The sequence below is a fragment of the Oncorhynchus mykiss genome, chromosome 1, assembly GCF_013265735.2.
Source record: "Oncorhynchus mykiss isolate Arlee chromosome 1, USDA_OmykA_1.1, whole genome shotgun sequence".
Classification (NCBI taxonomy): Eukaryota; Metazoa; Chordata; class Actinopteri; order Salmoniformes; family Salmonidae; genus Oncorhynchus; species Oncorhynchus mykiss.
Window position 1 is genome coordinate 91,787,466 of NC_048565.1, and position 21,634 is coordinate 91,809,099.

General features: G+C 41.9%; 1 protein-coding gene across 1 annotated transcript in view; it reads right to left on the bottom strand.

Moving 5' to 3' along the window:
• Positions 1-6,152: 6,152 nt before the first annotated feature.
• Positions 6,153-21,634, bottom strand: part of LOC110531398 (glutaredoxin 3-like) — a 38,762-nt gene continuing 23,280 nt past the window's right edge. Inside the window, exons 5-11 of the mRNA XM_036988702.1 lie at positions 17,463-17,635; positions 13,328-13,389; positions 13,100-13,157; positions 10,563-10,615; positions 9,906-9,945; positions 9,696-9,788; positions 6,153-6,423 (exon numbers count right to left, since the gene is read on the bottom strand). Of these exons, the coding sequence (XP_036844597.1) occupies positions 6,373-6,423; positions 9,696-9,788; positions 9,906-9,945; positions 10,563-10,615; positions 13,100-13,157; positions 13,328-13,389; positions 17,463-17,635 (530 nt within the window). The 3' untranslated portion in view covers positions 6,153-6,372. The remainder of the gene's footprint in view (positions 6,424-9,695; positions 9,789-9,905; positions 9,946-10,562; positions 10,616-13,099; positions 13,158-13,327; positions 13,390-17,462; positions 17,636-21,634) is intronic.

A 21,634-nucleotide genomic window follows, 5' to 3' on the forward strand; every position in this document is an offset into this window, starting at 1 on the left:
TGTGCTTACAGCCCAACACCGTGCAGGACGTTTGGCATTTGCCAGAGAACACCAAGATTGGCAAATTCGCCACTGGCCCCTGTGCCCTTCACAGATGAAAGCAGGTTCCCACTGAGCACATGTGACAGACGTGACAGTCTGGAGACGCCGTGGAGAACGTTCTGCTGCCTGCAACATCCTCCAGCATGACCGGTTTGGCGGTGGGTCAGTCATGGTGTGGGGTGGCATTTCTTTGGGGGGCTGCACAGCCCTCCATGTGCTCGCCAGAGGTAGCCTGACTGCCATTAGGTACCGAGATGAGATCCTCAGACCCCTTGTAAGACCATATGCTGGTGCGGTTGGCCCTGGGTTCCTCCTAATGCAAGACAATGCTAGACCTCATGTGGCTGGTGTGTCAGCAGTTCCTGCTAGAGGAAGGCATTGATGCTATGGATTGGCCCGCCCGTTCCCTAGACCTGAATCTAATTGAGCACATCTGGGGCATCATGTCTCGCTCCATCCATGATGCTTTAGTCCAGGTCTGGTAGGAGATCCCTCAGGAGAACATCCGCCACCTCATCAGGAGCATGCCCAGGCGTTGTAGGGAGGTCATACAGGCACGTGGAGGCCACACACACTACTGAGCCTAATTTTTACTTGTTTTAAGGACATTACATCAAAGTTGGATCAGCCTGTAGTGTGGTTTTCCACTTTAATTTTGAGTGTGACTCCAAATCCAGAACTCCATGGGTTGGATAAATTTGATTTCCATTGATAATTCTTGTGTGATTTTGTTGTCAGCACATTCAACTATGTAAAGAAAAAAGTATTTAATAAGAATATTTCATTCATTCGGATCTAGGATGTGTTATTTTAGTGTTCCCTTTATTTTTCTGAGCAGTGTGTATACAGGCCCAGTCACAACATGTTGTTGGGTTATTGGACAGACTAAATGAGTGCTCCACCTGGTGGTTGATCTAGGGAATTACACTTTGGTGTCTAAACACGTTATAAACACCTATTAACATCTAACAGCATCTCTCTCTGTCAGCAGTCACTAACAGACAGCATCTCTCTCTGTCATCAGTTACTAACAGGCAGCATCGTTCTGTCAGCAGTCACTAACAGGCAGAATCTCTCTGTCAGCAGTCACTATCAGGCAGCATCTCTCTCTGTCAGCAGTCACTAACAGACAGCATCTCTCTCTGTCAGCAGTCACTAACAGACAGCATCTCTCTGTCAGCAGTCACTAACAGACAGCATCTCTCTCTGTCAGCAGTCACTAACAGGCAGCATCTCTCTGTCAGCAGTCACTAAAAGACTGCATCACTCTCTGTCAGCAGTCACTAACAGACAGCATCTCTCTGTCAGCAGTCACTAACAGACTGGAATAACATCATGGCAATCTGAGTGATTTGGTGGAGAGGAGACAGTCCTCCTGAGCACAGTCATGTGGAGAGAGGATGTGTGTGTGTGTGTGTGTGTTAGTGTTTAAGAGAGAGAGGAAGCAAGAGAGAGCGGTGTGTTGAGTAAATACCATGGTATGTGAGGAGGCTGGGATGAGTAGAGGTGGAAGAGGAAATTGAGGAGGGGAGGGAGAGAAGGAGGAGGGGAGGGAGAGAAGGGCCTCAGTCAGTCACACAGTGGATTTAGTGGAGAACCAGAATTACCTCAGGAGACACACAGATGTACTCCAAGTCAGGAGAGGAAAATGAGGAGGAGTAGGGAGGATGAGGCGAAAATGTGTATCAGGTGAGGTGAGCACACGGACATCCGGCTCACCACCGTCAATTAATATGAATGCTTTGTTTACTCTTATTGACTCCGGTGTGCAGAGCACCGACCGACCCACCGATCGACCCACACACACTTCATTACCCAGACTCTGTGGCTGTGGGTCTCACTCTGGATAAATGAGGGCCCTGCCTTTCCAGCAAATGTCTACATGTAACACCATCTCTTCTGTATTAAGTGATTGTGCTTAAATAAATAAAAAGGTTAAATTAAAAAGGTTGAATAAATAAAGGTTAAATTAATAAAAGGTTGGATAAAGAAAGGTTGAATAAAGAAAGGTTAAATTAATAAAGGTTGAATAAATAAAGGTTGAATAAAAGAAAGGTTAAATAAATGCTTCTGTGAGATAACAGGGAAGACTGATCCGGGGGATGTACCTGCTGAATTTCTTATTGATCCACACTGAATCATTCTATAGCTAGAGGACTCCTGATATCTCCAGAAGTGATGTCTTTATCTGTTGTGGTCTAGTACTGTCTTTTTGATATAAAGGGTCATCTACTGCCTGTCTTCCTAGTTGTCTACTTGGAGTGTGAACTGCTGACTGATCATAACTTGCAGATAGTTGTTGACACATCAACCAGGATCAAGGGGCGGGGCAATTTGTGACACGTGTTGGTAATTAGTGGGTGTATTGGAGGGGGAGTGGTTTCACCTCTCCTAGGCAATCAGCAATTAGTACAGGGAGGTGTGGTCTTCACCTCTGTTAGGTCATTCGTTCTTCAGTCTCCCCTGGTTTCTCAGCAGCAGCTGTAAGCGGTGGAGGAAGTCTAGGTCTCTGGCAGAGTTTAACTGCCGATCTACGGTCAAGAACACAGAGTTCATCTCAGCCTATGCTGCCCTTCAGTCCCTAGACATTTTTGGCCCTGATTGAGACATGGATCACCCCAGAGAACATTGCTACTCCAGCTGCTCTCTCTTCATCTGACTACGTTTTCTCTCCTAGTCCGAGAACATCTGGTTGTCGAGATGGTAACACAGGGCTACTCATTTCTCCTAAGTGGAAACTTCAAGTGGGCTTTTTACTGAGGAGTGGCTTCTGTCTGGCCACTATCATAAAGGCCTGATTGGTTGAGTGCTGCAGAGAAGGTTGGCCTTCTGGAAGGTTCTCCCATCTCCACAGAGGAGCTCTGTCAGAGTGACCATTGGGTTCTTGGGTCACCTCCCTGACCAAGGCCCTTCTCCTCCGATTGCTCAGTTTGACCAGCCAGCCAGCTTTAGGAAGAGTCTTGGTGGTTCCAAAATGCTTCCATTTAAAAATGGAGGTCACTGTGTTCTTGGGGACCTTGAATGCTGCAGAAATGTTTTGGTACCCTTCCCCAGATCCGTGCCTCGACACAATCCTGTCTCGGAGCTCTAAGGACATTTCCTTCAACCTCATGGCTTGTTTTTTGCTCTGACACGCACTGTCAACTGTGGGACCTTATATAGACAGGTGTGGGCCTTTCCAAATCATGTCCAATCAATTGAATTTACCACAGGTTGATTCCAATCAAGTTGTAGAAATGTCTCAAGGATGATCAATGGAAACAGAAACACAACCAAGCCGCACTGCTTCTTACCACAGCCCGCATCCAACCCGGGAGCCAGCCGCCAGTCAGTGTCGGAGGAAACACCATTCCCCTAGCGACCTGGACAGCGCGCATTGCGCCCAGCCCGCCACAGGAGTCGCTAGTGTGCGATGAGACAAGAATATCCCTACCGGCCAATTCTTCCCTAACCCGGACGATGCTAGGCCAATTGTGCGTCGCCCCACGGACCTCCCGGTCGCGGCCGGCTGCGACAGAGCCTGGGCTCGAAACCAGAGTCTCTGGAGGCACAGCTGGCGCTGTGGTGGTCTGAATACTTTCTGAATGCACCATAACCATGGAAATGTAATAAAACGATAAACAACACAATCTATAGCAGGGGTTCACAAACGTTGTCACTAAGGTTCTAGTTCTTTGCTCTGACTGCTGTGTTCTCTAAGGTTCCAGTTCTTTGCTCTGACTGCTGTGTTCACTAAGGTTCTAGTTATTTGCTCTGACTGCAGTGTTCTCAAAGGTTCTAGTTCTTTGCTCTGACTGCTGTGTTCTCTAAGGTTCTAGTTCTTTGCTCTGACTGCAGTGTTCACTAAGGTTCTAGTTCTTTGCTCTGACTGCTGTGTTCACTAAGGTTCTAGTTCTTTGCTCTGACTGCTGTGTTCACTAAGGTTCTAGTTCTTTGCTCTGACTGCTGTGTTCACTAAGGTTCTAGTTCTTTGCTCTGACTGCTGTGTTCTAAGGTTATAGTTCTTTGCTCTGACTGCTGTGTTCACTAAGGTTCTAGTTCTTTGCTCTGACTGCTGTGTTCTCTAAGGTTCCAGTTCTTTGCTCTGACTGCTGTGTTCTAAGGTTATAGTTCTTTGCTCTGACTGAAGTGTTCTCTAAGGTTCTAGTTCTTTGCTCTGACTGCTGTGTTCTCTAAGGTTCTAGTTCTTTGCTCTGACTGCTGTGTTCTCTAAGGTTCTAGTTCTTTGCTCTGACTGCTGTGTTCTTTAAGGTTCAAAAGACAAATAAGGAAACCAGTCAGGTAGCATCATGGATGACTTTATTATATTTGCAGCTGGTGGCAGAATGCAGTTTGATCAATCAGGTTAATTTGGACACCTGTGCTAAGTTCAGAAAAATCAATGGATGGATAATATACCATGTATTTCAGAGAAGGGTAGAGAAAAGGGAAGAGGGTACAGAAGAGAAGAGGGTAGAGAGGGGAAGAGGAGGATAGAGAGGGGAAGAGGAGGGTAGAGAGGGGAAGAGGAGGGTAGAGAGGGGAAGAGGAGGGTAGAGAGGGGAAGAGGAGGGTAGAGAGGGGAAGAGGATAGAGAGGGGAGGAAGATGGAGAGGGGAAGAGGATAGAGAAGGGAAGAGGGTAGACAGGGGAAGAGGAGGGTAGAAAGGGGAAGAGGAGGGTAGAAAGGGGAAGAGGAGGGTAGAAAGGGGAAGAGGAGGGTAGAAAGGGGAAGAGGAGGGTAGAGAGGGGAAGAGGAGGGTAGAGAGGGGAAGAGGAGGGTAGAGAGGGGAAGAGGGTAGAGAGGGGAAGAGGATATAGAGGGGAAGATGAGGGTAGAGAGGGGAAGACGAGGGTAGAGAGGGGAAGACGAGGGTAGAGAGGGGAAGAGGAGGGTAGAGAGGGGAAGAGGAGGGTAGAGAGGGGAAGAGGAGGGTAGAGAGGGGAGGAGGAGGGTAGAGAGGGGAAGAGGAGGGTAGAGAGAGGGCGAAGAGGAGGGTAGAGAGGGGAAGAGGATAGAGAGGGGAGGAAGATGGAGAGGGGAAGAGGAGGGTAGAGAGGGGAAGAGGAGGGTAGAGAGGGGAAGAGGAGGGTAGAGAGGGGAAGAGGAGGGTAGAGAGGGGAAGAGGAGGGTAGAGAGGGGAAGAGGAGGGTAGAGAGAGGGCGAAGAGGAGGGTAGAGAGGGGAAGAGGATGGTAGAGAGGGGAAGAGGATGGTAGAGAGGGGAAGAGGAGGGTAGAGAGGGGAAGAGGAGGGTAGAGAGGGGAGGAGGAGGGTAGAGAGGGGAAGAGGAGGGTAGAGAGAGGGCGAAGAGGAGGGTAGAGAGGGGAAGAGGATAGAGAGGGGAGGAAGATGGAGAGGGGAAGAGGATAGAGAGGGGAAGAGGAGGGTAGAGAGGGGAAGAGGAGGGTAGAGAGGGGAAGAGGAGGGTAGAGAGGGGAAGAGGAGGGTAGAGAGGGGAAGAGGAGGGTAGAGAGGGGAAGAGGAGGGTAGAGAGGGGAAGAGGAGGGTAGAGAGAGGGCGAAGAGGAGGGTAGAGAGGGGAAGAGGATAGAGAGGGGAGGAAGATGGAGAGGGGAAGAGGATAGAGAAGGGAAGAGGGTAGAGAGGGGAAGAGGAGGGTAGAGAGGGGAAGAGGAGGGTAGAAAGGGGAAGAGGAGGGTAGAAAGGGGAAGAGGAAGATAGAGAGGGGAAGAGGAGGGTAGAGAGGGGAAGAGGAGGGTAGAGAGGGGAAGAGGAGGGTAGAGAGGGGAAGAGGAGGGTAGAGAGGGGAAGAGGAGGGTAGAGAGGGGAAGAGGATATAGAGGGGAAGATGAGGGTAGAGAGGGAAAGAGGATAGAGAGGGGAAGAGGATGGTAGAGAGGGGAAGAGGATGGTAGAGAGGGGAAGAGGAGGGTAGAGAGGGGAAGAGGAGGGTAGAGAGGGGAAGAGGAGGGTAGAGAGGGGAAGAGGAGGGTAGAGAGGGGAAGAGGAGGGTAGAGAGGGGAAGAGGAGGGTAGAGAGGGGAAGAGGAGGGTAGAGAGGGGAAGAGGATAGAGGGGAAGAGGAGGGTAGAGATGGGAAGAGGAGGGTAGAGAGAGGGCGAAGAGGTTAGAGAGAGGAAGAAGAGGGTAGAGGGGAAGAAAATGGTAGAGAGAGGAAGAAGAGGATAGAGAGAGGAAGAAGAGGGTAGAGAGAGGAAGAAGAGGTTAGAGAGAGGGCGAAGAGGTTAGAGAGAGGAAGAACAGGGCAGAGAGAGGAAGAGGAAGGTAGAGAGGGGAATGAAGAGGGTAGAGAGAGGAAGAAGAGGGTAGAGAGGGGAAGGAAGAGTGCAGTAGTCCATAGCTCATTCCCATCACAGTACTACAGGAACCTAGCATTCACCCCTCAGGACAGAAGAAAGGTCTCCACTGTCTTTAAGCTCCTGTAAAAACACAGAACACATGTCAATACAAGTCTGATCTTCATACCAGCTGATACATGAGAAAATAACAGCCTACTGGGCCTGTCATGTAACCTTCCAACAGCATCAGAAACAAATACTCTATTGATGCACAATAACTATGTATAGATACACAGAGAACTACTGTCTCATTAAACTATGTATAGATACACAGAGAACTCCTGTCTCATTAAACTAACTATGTATAGATACACAGAGAACTACTGTCTCATTAAACTAACTATGTATAGATACACAGAGAACTACTGTCTCATGAAACTAACTATGTATAGATACACAGATAACTACTGTCTCATTAAACTATGTATAGATACACAGAGAACTACTGTCTCATTAAACTATGTATAGATACACAGAGAACTACTGTCTCATTAAACTAACTATGTATAGATACACAGAGAACTACTGTCTCATTAAACTATGTATAGATACACAGATAACTACTGTCTCATTAAACTATGTATAGATACACAGAGAACTACTGTCTCATTAAACTATGTATAGATACACAGAGAACTACTGTCTCATTAAACTATGTATAGATACACAGAGAACTACTGTCTCATTAAACTATGTATATATAGATACACAGAGAACTACTGTCTCATTAAACTAACTATGTATAGATACACAGAGAACTACTGTCTCATTAAACTATGTATAGATACACAGAGAACTACTGTCTCATTAAACTATGTATATATAGATACACAGAGAACTACTGTCTCATTAAACTATGTATAGATAGATACACAGAGAACTACTGTCTCATTAAACTATGTATAGATACACAGAGAACTCCTGTCTCATTAAACTATGTATAGATACACAGAGAACTACTGTCTCATTAAACTATGTATAGATACACAGAGAACTACTGTCTCATTAAACTATGTATAGATACACAGAGAACTCCTGTCTCATTAAACTAACTATGTATAGATACACAGAGAACTACTGTCTCATTAAACTATGTATAGATACACAGAGAACTACTGTCTCATTAAACTATGTATAGATACACAGAGAACTACTGTCTCATTAAACTATGTATAGATACACAGAGAACTCCTGTCTCATTAAACTAACTATGTATAGATACACAGAGAACTACTGTCTCATTAAACTAACTATGTATAGATACACAGAGAACTACTGTCTCATGAAACTAACTATGTATAGATACACAGAGAACTACTGTCTCATTAAACTATGTATAGATACACAGAGAACTACTGTCTCATTAAACTAACTATGTATAGATACACAGAGAACTACTGTCTCATTAAACTATGTATAGATACACAGAGAACTACTGTCTCATTAAACTATGTATATATAGATACACAGAGAACTACTGTCTCATTAAACTATGTATAGATACACAGAGAACTACTGTCTCATTAAACTATGTATAGATACACAGAGAACTACTGTCTCATTAAACTATGTATATATAGATACACAGAACTACTGTCTCATTAAACTATGTATAGATACACAGAGAACTACTGTCTCATTAAACTATGTATAGATACACAGAGAACTACTGTCTCATTAAACTATGTATATATAGATACACAGAGAACTACTGTCTCATTAAACTAACTATGTATAGATACACAGAGAACTACTGTCTCATTAAACTATGTATAGATACACAGAGAACTACTGTCTCATTAAACTATGTATATATAGATACACAGAGAACTACTGTCTCATTAAACTATGTATAGATAGATACACAGAGAACTACTGTCTCATTAAACTATGTATAGATACACAGAGAACTCCTGTCTCATTAAACTAACTATGTATAGATACACAGAGAACTACTGTCTCATTAAACTATGTATAGATACACAGAGAACTCCTGTCTCATTAAACTAACTATGTATAGATACACAGAGAACTCCTGTCTCATTAAACTATGTATAGATACACAGAGAACTACTGTCTCATTAAACTAACTATGTATAGATACACAGAGAACTACTGTCTCATTAAACTATGTATAGATACACAGAGAACTACTGTCTCATTAAACTAACTATGTATAGATACACAGAGAACTACTGTCTCATTAAACTAACTATGTATAGATACACAGAGAACTCCTGTCTCATTAAACTATGTATAGATAGATACACAGAGAACTACTGTCTCATTAAACTAACTATGTATAGATACACAGAGAACTACTTTCTCATTAAACTAACTATGTATAGATACACAGAGAACTACTGTCTCATTAAACTAACTATGTATAGATACACAGAGAACTACTGTCTCATTAAACTAACTATGTATAGATACACAGAGAACTACTGTCTCATTAAACTAACTATGTATAGATACACAGAGAACTCCTGTCTCATGAAACTAACTATGTATAGATAGATACACAGAGAACTCCTGTCTCATTAAACTATGAATAGATAGATACACAGAGAACTCCTGTCTCATGAAACTAACTATGTATAGATACACAGAGAACTCCTGTCTCATTAAACTAACTATGTATAGATACACAGAGAACTCCTGTCTCATGAAACTCAGTGACATGTTATCACAATGCAGTCCTTATAAAGAACAGTGATTGACAGGTGATCTATTAAAACTGAACTCCAGCTGACATCAATCACTAGCCACTGCTGGGCAATACGCTGCTTTCAACCCACCCGGACTACAGGCCTAGTTTATGCAAAGCAAGGCCCTTGGTGAAATAAGTAGGCATATCTAAACAGAGGATTACTGTTAGACGCACACTGGGGACCTTACTATCTCAATGTTGTGTAACCTTCCCTTAGCATGGTTTAATGTAGTTCACTAAGAAACCTTGGTATTTACATTACACCAATCTTTTCCTCTGTGCTTTTTTACTACCGAGGATGACCTCCCTGCCCTTCCATGCTGCCTGTCTGACTGTACACGGCATGACGACATTAAGCAGGCTAAGAAAACAGAACACAGTGTTTTAGTGACACCTGGTGGAGAGTCTGTGGTACTGCTGTTGCCTCTGTCTGTGACACTGTGACATTTGCCTGGCTGATCCTATAAGGGTTGGTTTCCCCCAGACACCAGATTCAGCCTAGTTTAGGACTAAAAAGCTATTTTAAAATGGACGATCTCCATTGTAAATGGTTTATAGACATATTCAGACTAGTCCAGAACTAAGTGGAGGTAATAAGCGCAATTGTGGTCTGAGGTGTAAAACAAAAATCACTTCTCACCTTCACAATGTCCAGCCCGCCAATGAGTTCCCCATTGACGTATAGCTGAGGGTACGTTGGCCAGTTTGAGTACGTCTTTAGACCCTGTCTAACCTGGACGTTGGTGATTGGAAGATACATGAAGAAAACCATGTTAACATGTAGAAAGACATCATTAGGTTTCACCAACATGGTTTTGGAAATGTCATAGACAGAAACAGCCTCTTTTACCTCCTCATCTTCCAGGATATCAAAGGTGCTATATTCCACCCTGCAAACAGGAAACACAGGGAAGATATTAACCATTATTATAAACACAGACATGATATTAACCATTATTATAAACACTAACCATTATTATAAACACAGACATGATATTAACCATTATTATAAACACAGACATGATATAATGAACTGAGCTGTTCATGATCATGATATAGTGGTGTTACCTCACCCTGTTCATTATCTCCAGTATCATGATATAGTGGTGTTACCTCACCCTGTTCATTATCTCCAGTATCATGATATAGTGGTGTTATCTCACCCTGAGCTGTTCATTATCTCCTGGATCGTGATATAGTGGTGTTCTCACCCTGAGCTGTTCATTATCTCCAGTATCGTGATATAGTGGTGTTCTCACCCTGAGCTGTTCATTATCTCCAGTATCGTGATATAGTGGTGTTCTCACCCTGAGCTGTTCATTATCTCCAGTATAATGATATAGTTGTGTTATGTCACCCTGAGCTGTTCATTATCTCCAGTATCGTGATATAGTGGTGTTACCTCACCCTGAGCTGTTCATTATCTCCAGTATTGTGATATAGTGGTGTCATCTCACCCTGAGCTGTTCATTATCTCCAGTATTGTGATATAGTGGTGTCATCTCACCCTGAGCTGTTCATTATCTCCAGTATCTGAAGACTGAATCCACATTTGGCTTGCTACAGATACAGGAAGAAAAACAGACTTTAGAAACCAAACAGATATCTTAACATACCCATATCTTAACATACCCATATCTTAACATACCCATATCTTAACATACCCATATCTTAATCATACCCATATCTTAATCATACCCATATCTTAACATACCCATATCTTAATCATACCCATAACTTAATCATACCCATATCTTAACATACCCATATCTTAACATACCCATATCTTAACATACCCATATCTTAATCATACCCATATCTTAATCATACCCATATCTTAACATACCCATATCTTAACATACCCATATCTTAACATACCCATATCTTAATCATACCAATATCTTAATCATACCAATATCTTAATCATACCAATATCTTAACATACCCATATCTTAACATACCCATATCTTAACATACCCATATCTTAATCATACCCATATCTTAACATACCCATATCTTAATCATACCCATATCTTAATCATACCCATATCTTAACATACCCATATCTTAACATACCCATATCTTAACATACCCATATCTTAACATACCCATATCTTAACATACCCATATCTTAACAAAGAACATACACTTTATAATCAACATATTAACTCAATTCAGATCCTTCAACGGGTGAGTCCACACAAAACCATTTTATTGTGGAACAAAATCACAGGAAGCAAATGTTTCTGGTCTTCCATTTTTTTAAATTTTTTTTTATAAAAGACAAAGATCATTTCAAATAGCCAATATAAAAATTTAGCTTTCTGAGTGAGTAGGAGAAATGCTTTCAAGATAACACATGTTTTTTTTTAAGTGTGCGGCCTAGTGGTTAGAGCGTTGGGCCAGTAACCTGAAAAGTTGCCGGATCGAATCCCCGAGCTAAAAATATGTCATTCTGAACAAGGCACTGTTCCCAGGCCGTCAGTGTAAATAAGAATTTGTTCTTAACTGACTTGCCTCGTTAAGCAGGAGGAGTTAGGACTTCTTCCCTCCAGGAATGAAACCAAACTCAAGCTTTCATTGAGCAAGTTTCCACTGCTATTGGTTTCACAGGACCCCACTTAGAAACGGTCTTTTAAGAAATGGAAAACTAAATATAGATCCATATCTACAAATAGGAACCCCAGCGAGTGAAAAGGGAGAGACGGGATTCACAGGGGACCTGGTTTAAACTACTCTGAAGATATCTCTTCATCTGTGAGCAGCAGCAATCAATATGAAGAGGTAGGAAGAGGGGAGGTACTCCTGAACCATTAGTGCCTGTGTGTGTGTGTGTGTGTGTGTGTGTGTGTGTGTGTGTGTGTGTGAGGGGGGGGTCCCACTGCTCTGTGAGGTGCAGAACATTATTGATTTCAGATTAGCCTCAATTCTGTTGAAATGTATGCAATACCAATTGTCCTTATCTACTAGATTGGCAGAGTATATAGGCCAACTGGTACCTCTTGAAGTAATGTACTGGAGTTATGTTAGAATAGTATTATATAGGCCAAAACACAAGCCTGTATGTTTGTGCATAGCATTTATTAATGATTAGCTGCAATTATATTCAAGTCCTATTCTCCTTTTCTATTCCATTTTTTTTTTTAATTAGGCAAGTCAGCTAAGAACAAATTCTTATTTACAATGACGGCCTAGGAACAGTGGGATAACTGCCTTGTTCAGGGGCAGAATTACAGAATTTTTCCTTGTCAGCTCGGGTATTCGATCTAGCAACCTTTCGGTTACAAGTCCAACGCTCTAACCACTAGGCTACCTGTTGCCCCCATTCTATTCCATTAATTAAGTACACAGACCAAACAAACACACAGGTTTATTGTCCTGTTATATAGTGACACCTACGTACCTCTTTATTGTCCTGTTATATAGTGACACCTACGTACCTCTTTATTGTCCTGTTATATAGTGACACCTACGTACCTCTTTATTGTCCTGTTATATAGTGACACCTACGTACCTCTTTATTGTCCTGTTATGATACAGTGACACCTACGTACCTCTTTATTGTCCTGTTATATAGTGACACCTACGTACCTCTTTATTGTCCTGTTATATAGTGACACCTACGTACCTCTTTATTGTCCTGTTATATAGTGACACCTACGTACCTCTTTATTGTCCTGTTATATAGTGACACCTACGTACCTCTTTATTGTCCTGTTATATAGTGACACCTACGTACCTCTTTATTGTCCTGTTATATAGTGACACCTACGTACCTCTTTATTGTCCTGTTCTATAGTGACACCTACGTACCTCTTTATTGTCCTGTTATGATACAGTGACACCTACGTACCTCTTTATTGTCCTGTTATATAGTGACACCTACGTACCTCTTTATTGTCCTGTTATATAGTGACACCTACGTACCTCTGTATTGTCCTGTTATGATATAGTGACACCTACGTACCTCTTTATTGTCCTGTTATATAGTGACACCTACGTACCTCTGTATTGTCCTGTTATGATATAGTGACACCTACGTACCTCTTTATTGCCCTTCATGAACAGCATGACTGGACTCCTGTTGATGGTCGACTTCAACCTGGAGGTTATAAGGACAGTCCATAAGTCACACAATACAACATGCCATCTTCCACGTGTGCATGTGTGCATGTGTGTGTGTGTGTGTGTGTGTGTGTGTGTGTGTGTGTGTGTGTGTGTGTGTGTGTGTCTGTGTGTGTGTGTGTGTGTGTGTATAAAGGTGTGTTTTACCTGTGCTCCAGTGTGACGGCCTTGGGACAGGTATTCTCCAGCTCTCCAGATTCAGCTAGTTCCTACAACAGGTATCAACACTGAGATGGGTCACTGGGTCACTGGGTCACTGCAGAGGCCCTTCGTTCTACTGTACCTACACACTAATACACACACCTACAGTCTGAATCACACTCACACCTACAGTCTGAATCACACTAACACACACACCTACAGTCTGAATCACACTCACACCTACAGTCTGAATCACACTAACACACACACCTACAGTCTGAATCACACTCACACACACCTACAGTCTGAATCACACTCACACACACACCTACAGTCTGAATCACACTCACACACACACCTACAGTCTGAATCACACTCACACACACACACCTACAGTCTGAATCACACTAACACACACACCTACAGTCTGAATCACACTCACACACACACCTACAGTCTGAATCACACTCACACACACACCTACAGTCTGAATCACACTAACACACACACCTACAGTCTGAATCACACACACCTACAGTCTGAATCACACTAACACACACACCTACAGTCTGAATCACACACACCTACAGTCTGAATCACACTAACACACACACCTACAGTCTGAATCACACACACCTACAGTCTGAATCACACTAACACACACACCTACAGTCTGAATCACACACACCTACAGTCTGAATCACACTAACACACACACCTACAGTCTGAATCACACTAACACACACACCTACAGTCTGAATCACACTAATACACACACCTACAGTCTGAATCACACTAACACACACCTACAGTCTGAATCACACTAACACACACCTACAGTCTGAATCACACTAACACACACACACCTACAGTCTGAATCACACTAATACACACACCTACAGTCTGAATCACACTAATACACACACCTACAGTCTGAATCACACTAATACACACACCTACAGTCTGAATCACACGAACACACACACCTATAGTCTGAATCACACTAACACACACCTACAGTCTGAATCACACTAACACACACACCTACAGTCTGAATCACACTAACACACACACACCTACAGTCTGAATCACACTAACACACACCTAGTCTGAATCACACTAACACACACCTACAGTCTGAATCACACTAACACACACCTACAGTCTGAATCACACTAACACACACCTACAGTCTGAATCACACTAACACACACACACCTACAGTCTGAATCACACTAACACACACACCTACAGTCTGAATCACACTCACACACACACCTACAGTCTGAATCACACTAACACACACCTACAGTCTGAATCACACTAACACACACACCTACAGTCTGAATCACACTAACACACACACCTAGTCTGAATCACTAATACACACACCTACAGTCTGAATCACACTAATACACACACCTACAGTCTGAATCACACTAATACACACACCTACAGTCTGAATCACACTAACACACACACCTATAGTCTGAATCACACTAACACACACCTACAGTCTGAATCACACTAACACACACACCTACAGTCTGAATCACACTAACACACACACACCTACAGTCTGAATCACACTAACACACACCTACAGTCTGAATCACACTAATACACACACCTACAGTCTGAATCACACTAACACACACACCTACAGTCTGAATCACACTAACACACACACCTACAGTCTGAATCACACTAACACACACACTACCGTTCAAAAGTTTGTGGTCACTTAGAAATGTCCTTGTTTTTAAAGAAAAGCACATTTTTGTCCATTAAAATAACATCAAATTGGTCAGAAATACAGTGTAGACATCGTTAATGTTGTAAATGACTATTGTAGCTGAATGGAATATCTACATAGGCGTACAGAGGCCCATCATCAGCAACCATCACTCCAGTGTTCCAATGACACGTTGTGTTAGCTAATCCAAGTTCATCATTTAAAAAATTGTATTTCTTTATTTCACCGGGTAGGCTAGTTGAGAACAAGTTCTCATTTACAACTGCGACCTGGCCAAGATAAAGCAAAGCAGTGCAACACAATTTCAGTGATTTTTGCAGTTCGTTCCAGTCATTGGCAGCAGACAACTGGAAGGAAAGGCGGCCAAAGGAGGAATTGGCTTTGGGGATGACCAGTGAAATATACCTGCTGGAGCGCGTGCTACGGATGAGTGTTGCTATAGTGACCAGTGAGCTGAGATAAGGCGGAGCTTTACCTAGCAAAGACTCATAGATGACCTGGAGCCAGTGGGTTTGGCGATGAATATGAAGCGAAGGCCAGCCAACGAGAGCATACAGGTCGCAGTGGTGGGTAGTTAATGGGGCTTTGGTGACAAAACGGATGGCACTGTGATAGACTGCATCCAATTTGCTGAGCAGAATGTTGGGGGGCTATTTTGTAAATGACATCGCCGAAGTCAAGGATCGGTAGGATAGACAGTTTTACGAGACTATGTTTGGCAGCATGAGTGAAGGATGCTTTGTTGCGAAATAGGAAGCCGATTCTAGATTTAATTTTGGATTGGAGATGCTTAATGTGAGTCTGGAAGGAGAGTTTACAGTCTAACCAGACACCGAGGTATTTGTAATTGTCCACAATTTCTAAGTCAGAACCGTCCAGAGTAGTGATGTTGGACAGGCGGGTAGGTGCGAGCAGTGATCGGTTGAAGAGCATGCATTTAGTTTTACTAGCGTTTAAGAGCAGTTGGAGGCCACGGAAGGATAGTTAGTTAACACAGTGTCCAAAGAACAACTGCACAACTGAGCAAGAGGACAAGTACATTAGAGTGTCTAGTTTGAGAAACAGACGCCTCACAAGTCCTCAACTGGTAGCTTCATTAAATAGGACCCGCAAAACACCCGTCTCAACATCAACAGTGAAGAGGCGGCTCTGGGATGCTGGCCTTCTAGGCAAAATGCCAGACTCAACATCAACAGTGAAGAGGCGACTCCGGGATGCTAGTCTAATGTCAATAGACTCGTCTCAACATCAACAGTGAAGAGGCAACTCCGGGATGCTAGTCTAATGTCTATAGACTCGTCTCAACATCAACAGTGAAGAGGCGACTCCGGGATGCTGGTCTATTGTCTATAGACTCGTCTCAACATCAACAGTGAAGAGGCGACTCCGGGATGCTGGTCTAATGTCTATAGACTCGTCTCAACATCAACAGTGAAGAGGCGACTCCGGGATGCTGGTCTGATGTCTATAGACTCGTCTCAACATCAACAGTGAAGAGGCGACTCCGGGATGCTGGTCTGATGTCTATAGACTCGTCTCAACATCAACAGTGAAGAGGCGATTCCGGGATGCTGGCCTTCTAGGCAAAACGCCAGTCTCAACATCAACAGTGAAGAGGCGACTCCGGGATGCTGGTCTGATGTCTATAGACTCGTTACGACATCAACAGTGAAGAGGCGATTCCGGGATGCTGGCCTTCTAGGCAAAACGCTAGTCTCAACATCAACAGTGAAGAGGCAACTCCGGGATGCTGGCCTGATGTCTATAGACTCGTTACGACATCAACTCGCTACAAGTAGTTTTGTCCGTCTGTGACCACGAGAAAGTGGTCTTGTCAATTCTACTATATAGTTTTGTAATTAACCCTGTGGAGCACTTTAAATCCCCCTGAGAACATCACAGTGAGATGAAACTGTTATTGTTGCGTCTGCTGGAGTCTCCCGTTTCATATAGGCCGTTGCACAGCTACGAGGTTCACAGACACAGGAAATCCTTTCCTTTGTCTGGATAGGCCAGAAAACGTCACGTGTCGCTCCCCATGCAAATGGCCGCGCTTGAACAAAAGAAAATCGGGACAACCAGCGCTTTTAAGGAGTGTAAAGCAATTGATGTTGCGCCATTCACAGAGCCCAATGTACACAGAAATATCGGTCGGAACCAGTCCAGAATTGCTCAGTCCCCCCAATTTTTTTTATTCTATTTTTTTATTTTTTACAAATGGAATGATTTACTTTTCCGTTGTAGTAGTTGGGATTCGGTAGTTGATCGCGGTGAATCAAATCCTGGGAATTTAAATTATATTTTGTTGTTGTCCATGTTTGTTTTGTTTTCGCTCGTTCGCCTCAGTTCTCTGGAAAAGAAAAATGCGCATTTAACATGACTCACCTTGACAATGTCCAGTCCCCCTACGAGTTCTCCGTTAACGTAAACCTGAGGGTAGGTGGGCCAGTTGGAGAAGGTCTTCAGCCCCCCTCTCACTTCCTCGTCTGACAGGATGTCAAAACTGCTGAACTGGATAGCATGGTCCTTGAAAAGCGCCACTATCTGACGGCTGAAACCTGGGTGATGGGGAGAACACAGTGTGTTTGTAAACCTAGTATAAGACACGGCTGTTATACTGGATAGCATGGTACTTCAATAGAACTACAATCTGACGGCTGAGGAGAAATCAATGTTAGTTCAATGTTATTGTATGTTCATATGAACAGAGTCAGAATATTAAATATATATTAAATCAGGTTGTTAGTTTAATGTTATTGTATGTTAACAGGAACAACAGAGCCAGGATATTAAATCAGGTTGTTAGTTCAATGTTATTGTATGTTAACAGGAACAACAGAGTCAGGATATTAAATCAGGTTGTTAGTTTAATGTTATTGTATGTTAACAGGAACAACAGAGTCAGGATATTAAATCAGGTTGTTAGTTTAATGTTATTGTATGTTAACAGGAACAACAGAGTCAGGATATTAAAATCAGGTTGTTAGTTCAATGTTATTGTATGTTAACAGGAACAACAGAGCCAGGATATTAAATCAGGTTGTTAGTTCAATGTTATTGTATGTTAACAGGAACAACAGAGTCAGGATATTAAATCAGGTTGTTAGTTCAATGTTATTGTATGTTAACAGGAACAACAGAGCCAGGATATTAAATCAGGTTGTTAGTTCAATGTTATTGTATGTTAACAGGAACAACAGAGTCAGGATATTAAATCAGGTTGTTAGTTCAATGTTATTGTATGTTAACAGGAACAGAGTCAGGATATTAAATCAGGTTGTTAGTTCAATGTTATTGTATGTTAACAGGAACAACAGAGTCAGGATATTAAAATCAGGTTGTTAGTTCAATGTTATTGTATGTTAACAGGAACAACAGAGCCAGGATATTAAATCAGGTTGTTAGTTCAATGTTATTGTATGTTAACAGGAACAACAGAGTCAGGATATTAAATCAGGTTGTTAGTTCAATGTTATTGTATGTTAACAGGAACAGAGTCAGGATATTAAATCAGGTTGTTAGTTCAATGTTATTGTATGTTAACAGGAACAGAGTCAGGATATTAAATCAGGTTGTTAGTTCAATGTTATTGTATGTTTATAGGAACAACAGAGTCAGGATATTAAATCAGGTGGTTAGTTAAATGTTATTGTATGTTAACAGGAACAACAGAGTCAGGATATTAAATCAGGTTGTTAGTTCAATGTTATTGTATGTTAACAGGAACAGAGTCAGGATATTAAATCAGGTTGTTAGTTCAATGTTATTGTATGTTAACAGGAACAGAGTCAGGATATTAAATCAGGTTGTTAGTTCAATGTTATTGTATGTTAACAGGAACAGAGTCAGGATATTAAATCAGGTTGTTAGTTCAATGTTATTGTATGTTAACAGGAACAACAGAGTCAGGATATTAAATCAGGTTGTTAGTTTAATGTTATTGTATATTAATAGGAACAGAGTCAGGATATTAAATCAGGTTGTTAGTTCAATGTTACTGTATGTTAACAGGAACAGAGTCAGGATATTAAATCAGGTTGTTAGTTTAATGTTATTGTATATTAACAGGAACAGAGTCAGGATATTAAATCAGGTTGTTAGTGTAATGTTATTGTATGTTTATAGGAACAACAGAGTCAGGATATTAAATCAGGTTGTTAGTTCAATGTTAGTGTATATTAATAGGAACAGAGTCAGGATATTAAATCAGGTTGTTAGTTCAATGTTACTGTATGTTAACAGGAACAGAGTCAGGATATTAAATCAGGTTGTTAGTGTAATGTTATTGTATGTTTATAGGAACAACAGAGTCAGGATATTAAATCAGGTTGTTAGTTCAATGTTATTGTATATTAACAGGAACAGAGTCAGGATATTAAATCAGGTTGTTAGTGTAATGTTATTGTATGTTTATAGGAACAACAGAGTCAGGATATTAAATCAGGTTGTTAGTTCAATGTTAGTGTATATTAATAGGAACAGAGTCAGGATATTAAATCAGGTTGTTAGTTCAATGTTATTGTATGTTAACAGGAACAGAGTCAGGATATTAAATCAGGTTGTTAGTGTAATGTTATTGTATGTTTATAGGAACAACAGAGTCAGGATATTAAATCAGGTTGTTAGTTCAATGTTATTGTATATTAACAGGAACAGAGTCAGGATATTAAATCAGGTTGTTAGTGTAATGTTATTGTATGTTTATAGGAACAACAGAGTCAGGATATTAAATCAGGTTGTTAGTTCAATGTTAGTGTATATTAATAGGAACAGAGTCAGGATATTAAATCAGGTTGTTAGTGTAATGTTATTGTATGTTAACAGGAACAACAGAGTCAGGATATTAAATCAGGTTGTTAGTGTAATGTTATTGTATGTTAACAGGAACAGAGTCAGGATATTAAATCAGGTTGTTAGTGTAATGTTATTGTATATTAATAGGAACAGAGTCAGGATATTAAATCAGGTTGTTAGTTTAATGTTATTGTATATTAACAGGAACAGAGTCAGGATATTAAATCAGGTTGTTAGTGTAATGTTATTGTATATTAATAGGAACAGAGTCAGGATATTAAATCAGGTTGTTAGTGTAATGTTATTGTATATTAATAGGAACAGAGTCAGGATATTAAATCAGGTTGTTAGTTTAATGTTATTGTATATTAACAGGAACAGAGTCAGGATATTAAATCAGGTTGTTAGTGTAATGTTATTGTATGTTTATAGGAACAACAGAGTCGGGATATTAAGTCAGGACATAATTGCAGATGAGTTTGGTCAGCAGCATGTTTGTTACCCTCGTATAAAAAGGGCCATTTGGAAACACATGAACAAGACATGAAGTTAACAGCTAAAATAAAGATGGTCCCAAACTCAAAGTGTGTATATAGATACATACAGTGGGGAGAACAAGTCTGTCTCAGCCTCCAGTATTTATGCTGCAGTAGTTTATGTGTCGGGGGGCTAGGGTCAGTTTGTTATATCTGGAGTACTTCTCCTGTCCTATTCGGTCCTGTGTGAATTTAAGTGTGCTCTCTCTAATTCTCTCTTTCTCTCTTTCTTTCTCTTGGAGGACCTGAGCCCTAGGACCATGCCCCAGGACTACCTGACATGATGACTCCTTGCTGTCCCCAGTTCACCTGGCCGTGCTGCTGCTCCAGTTTCAACTGTTCTGCCTTATTATTATTGGAGCATGCTGGTCATCTATGAACATTTGAACATCTTGGCCATGTTCTGTTATAATCTCCACCCGGCACAGCCAGAAGAGGACTGGCCACCCAACATAGCCTGGTTCCTCTCTAGGTTTCTTCCTAGGTTTTGGCCTTTCATGGGAGTTTTTCCTAGCCACCGTGCTTCTACACCTGCATTGCTTGCTGTTTGGGGTTTTAGGCTGGGTTTCTGTACAGCACTTTGAGATATCAGCTGATGTACGAAGGGCTATATAAATCAATTTGATTTGATTTGATTATTTGATACACTGCCGATTGTGCAGGTTTTCCTACTTACAAAGCATGTAGAGGTCTGTAATTTTTATCATAGGTACACTTGAACTGTGAGAGACGGAATCTAAAACAAAAATCCAGAAAATCACATTGTATGATTTTTAAGTAATTTTCCCAAGAACACAGTGGCCTCCATCATTCTTAAATGGAAGAAGTTAGGAACCACAAAGACTCTTCCTAGAGCTGGCCGCTCAGCCAAACTGAGCAATCAGGGGAGAAGGGCCTTGGTCAGGGAGGTGACCAAGAACCCAATGGTCATTCTGACAGAGCTCCTCTGTAGAGATGGGAGAACCTTCCAGAAGGACAGCCATCTCTGCAGCACTCCACCAATCAGGCCTTTATGGTAGAGTGGCCAGACAGAAGCCACTCCTCAGTAAAAGGCACATTACAGTCTGCTTAGTTTGCCAAAAGGCACCTAAAGGACTCAGACCATGAGAAACAAGATGGTCTGATGAAACCAAGATTGAACTCTTTGGCCTGAAAGCCAACCATCACATCTGGAGGAAACCTGCCACCATCCCTACGGTGAAGCATGGTGGTGGCAGCATCATGCTT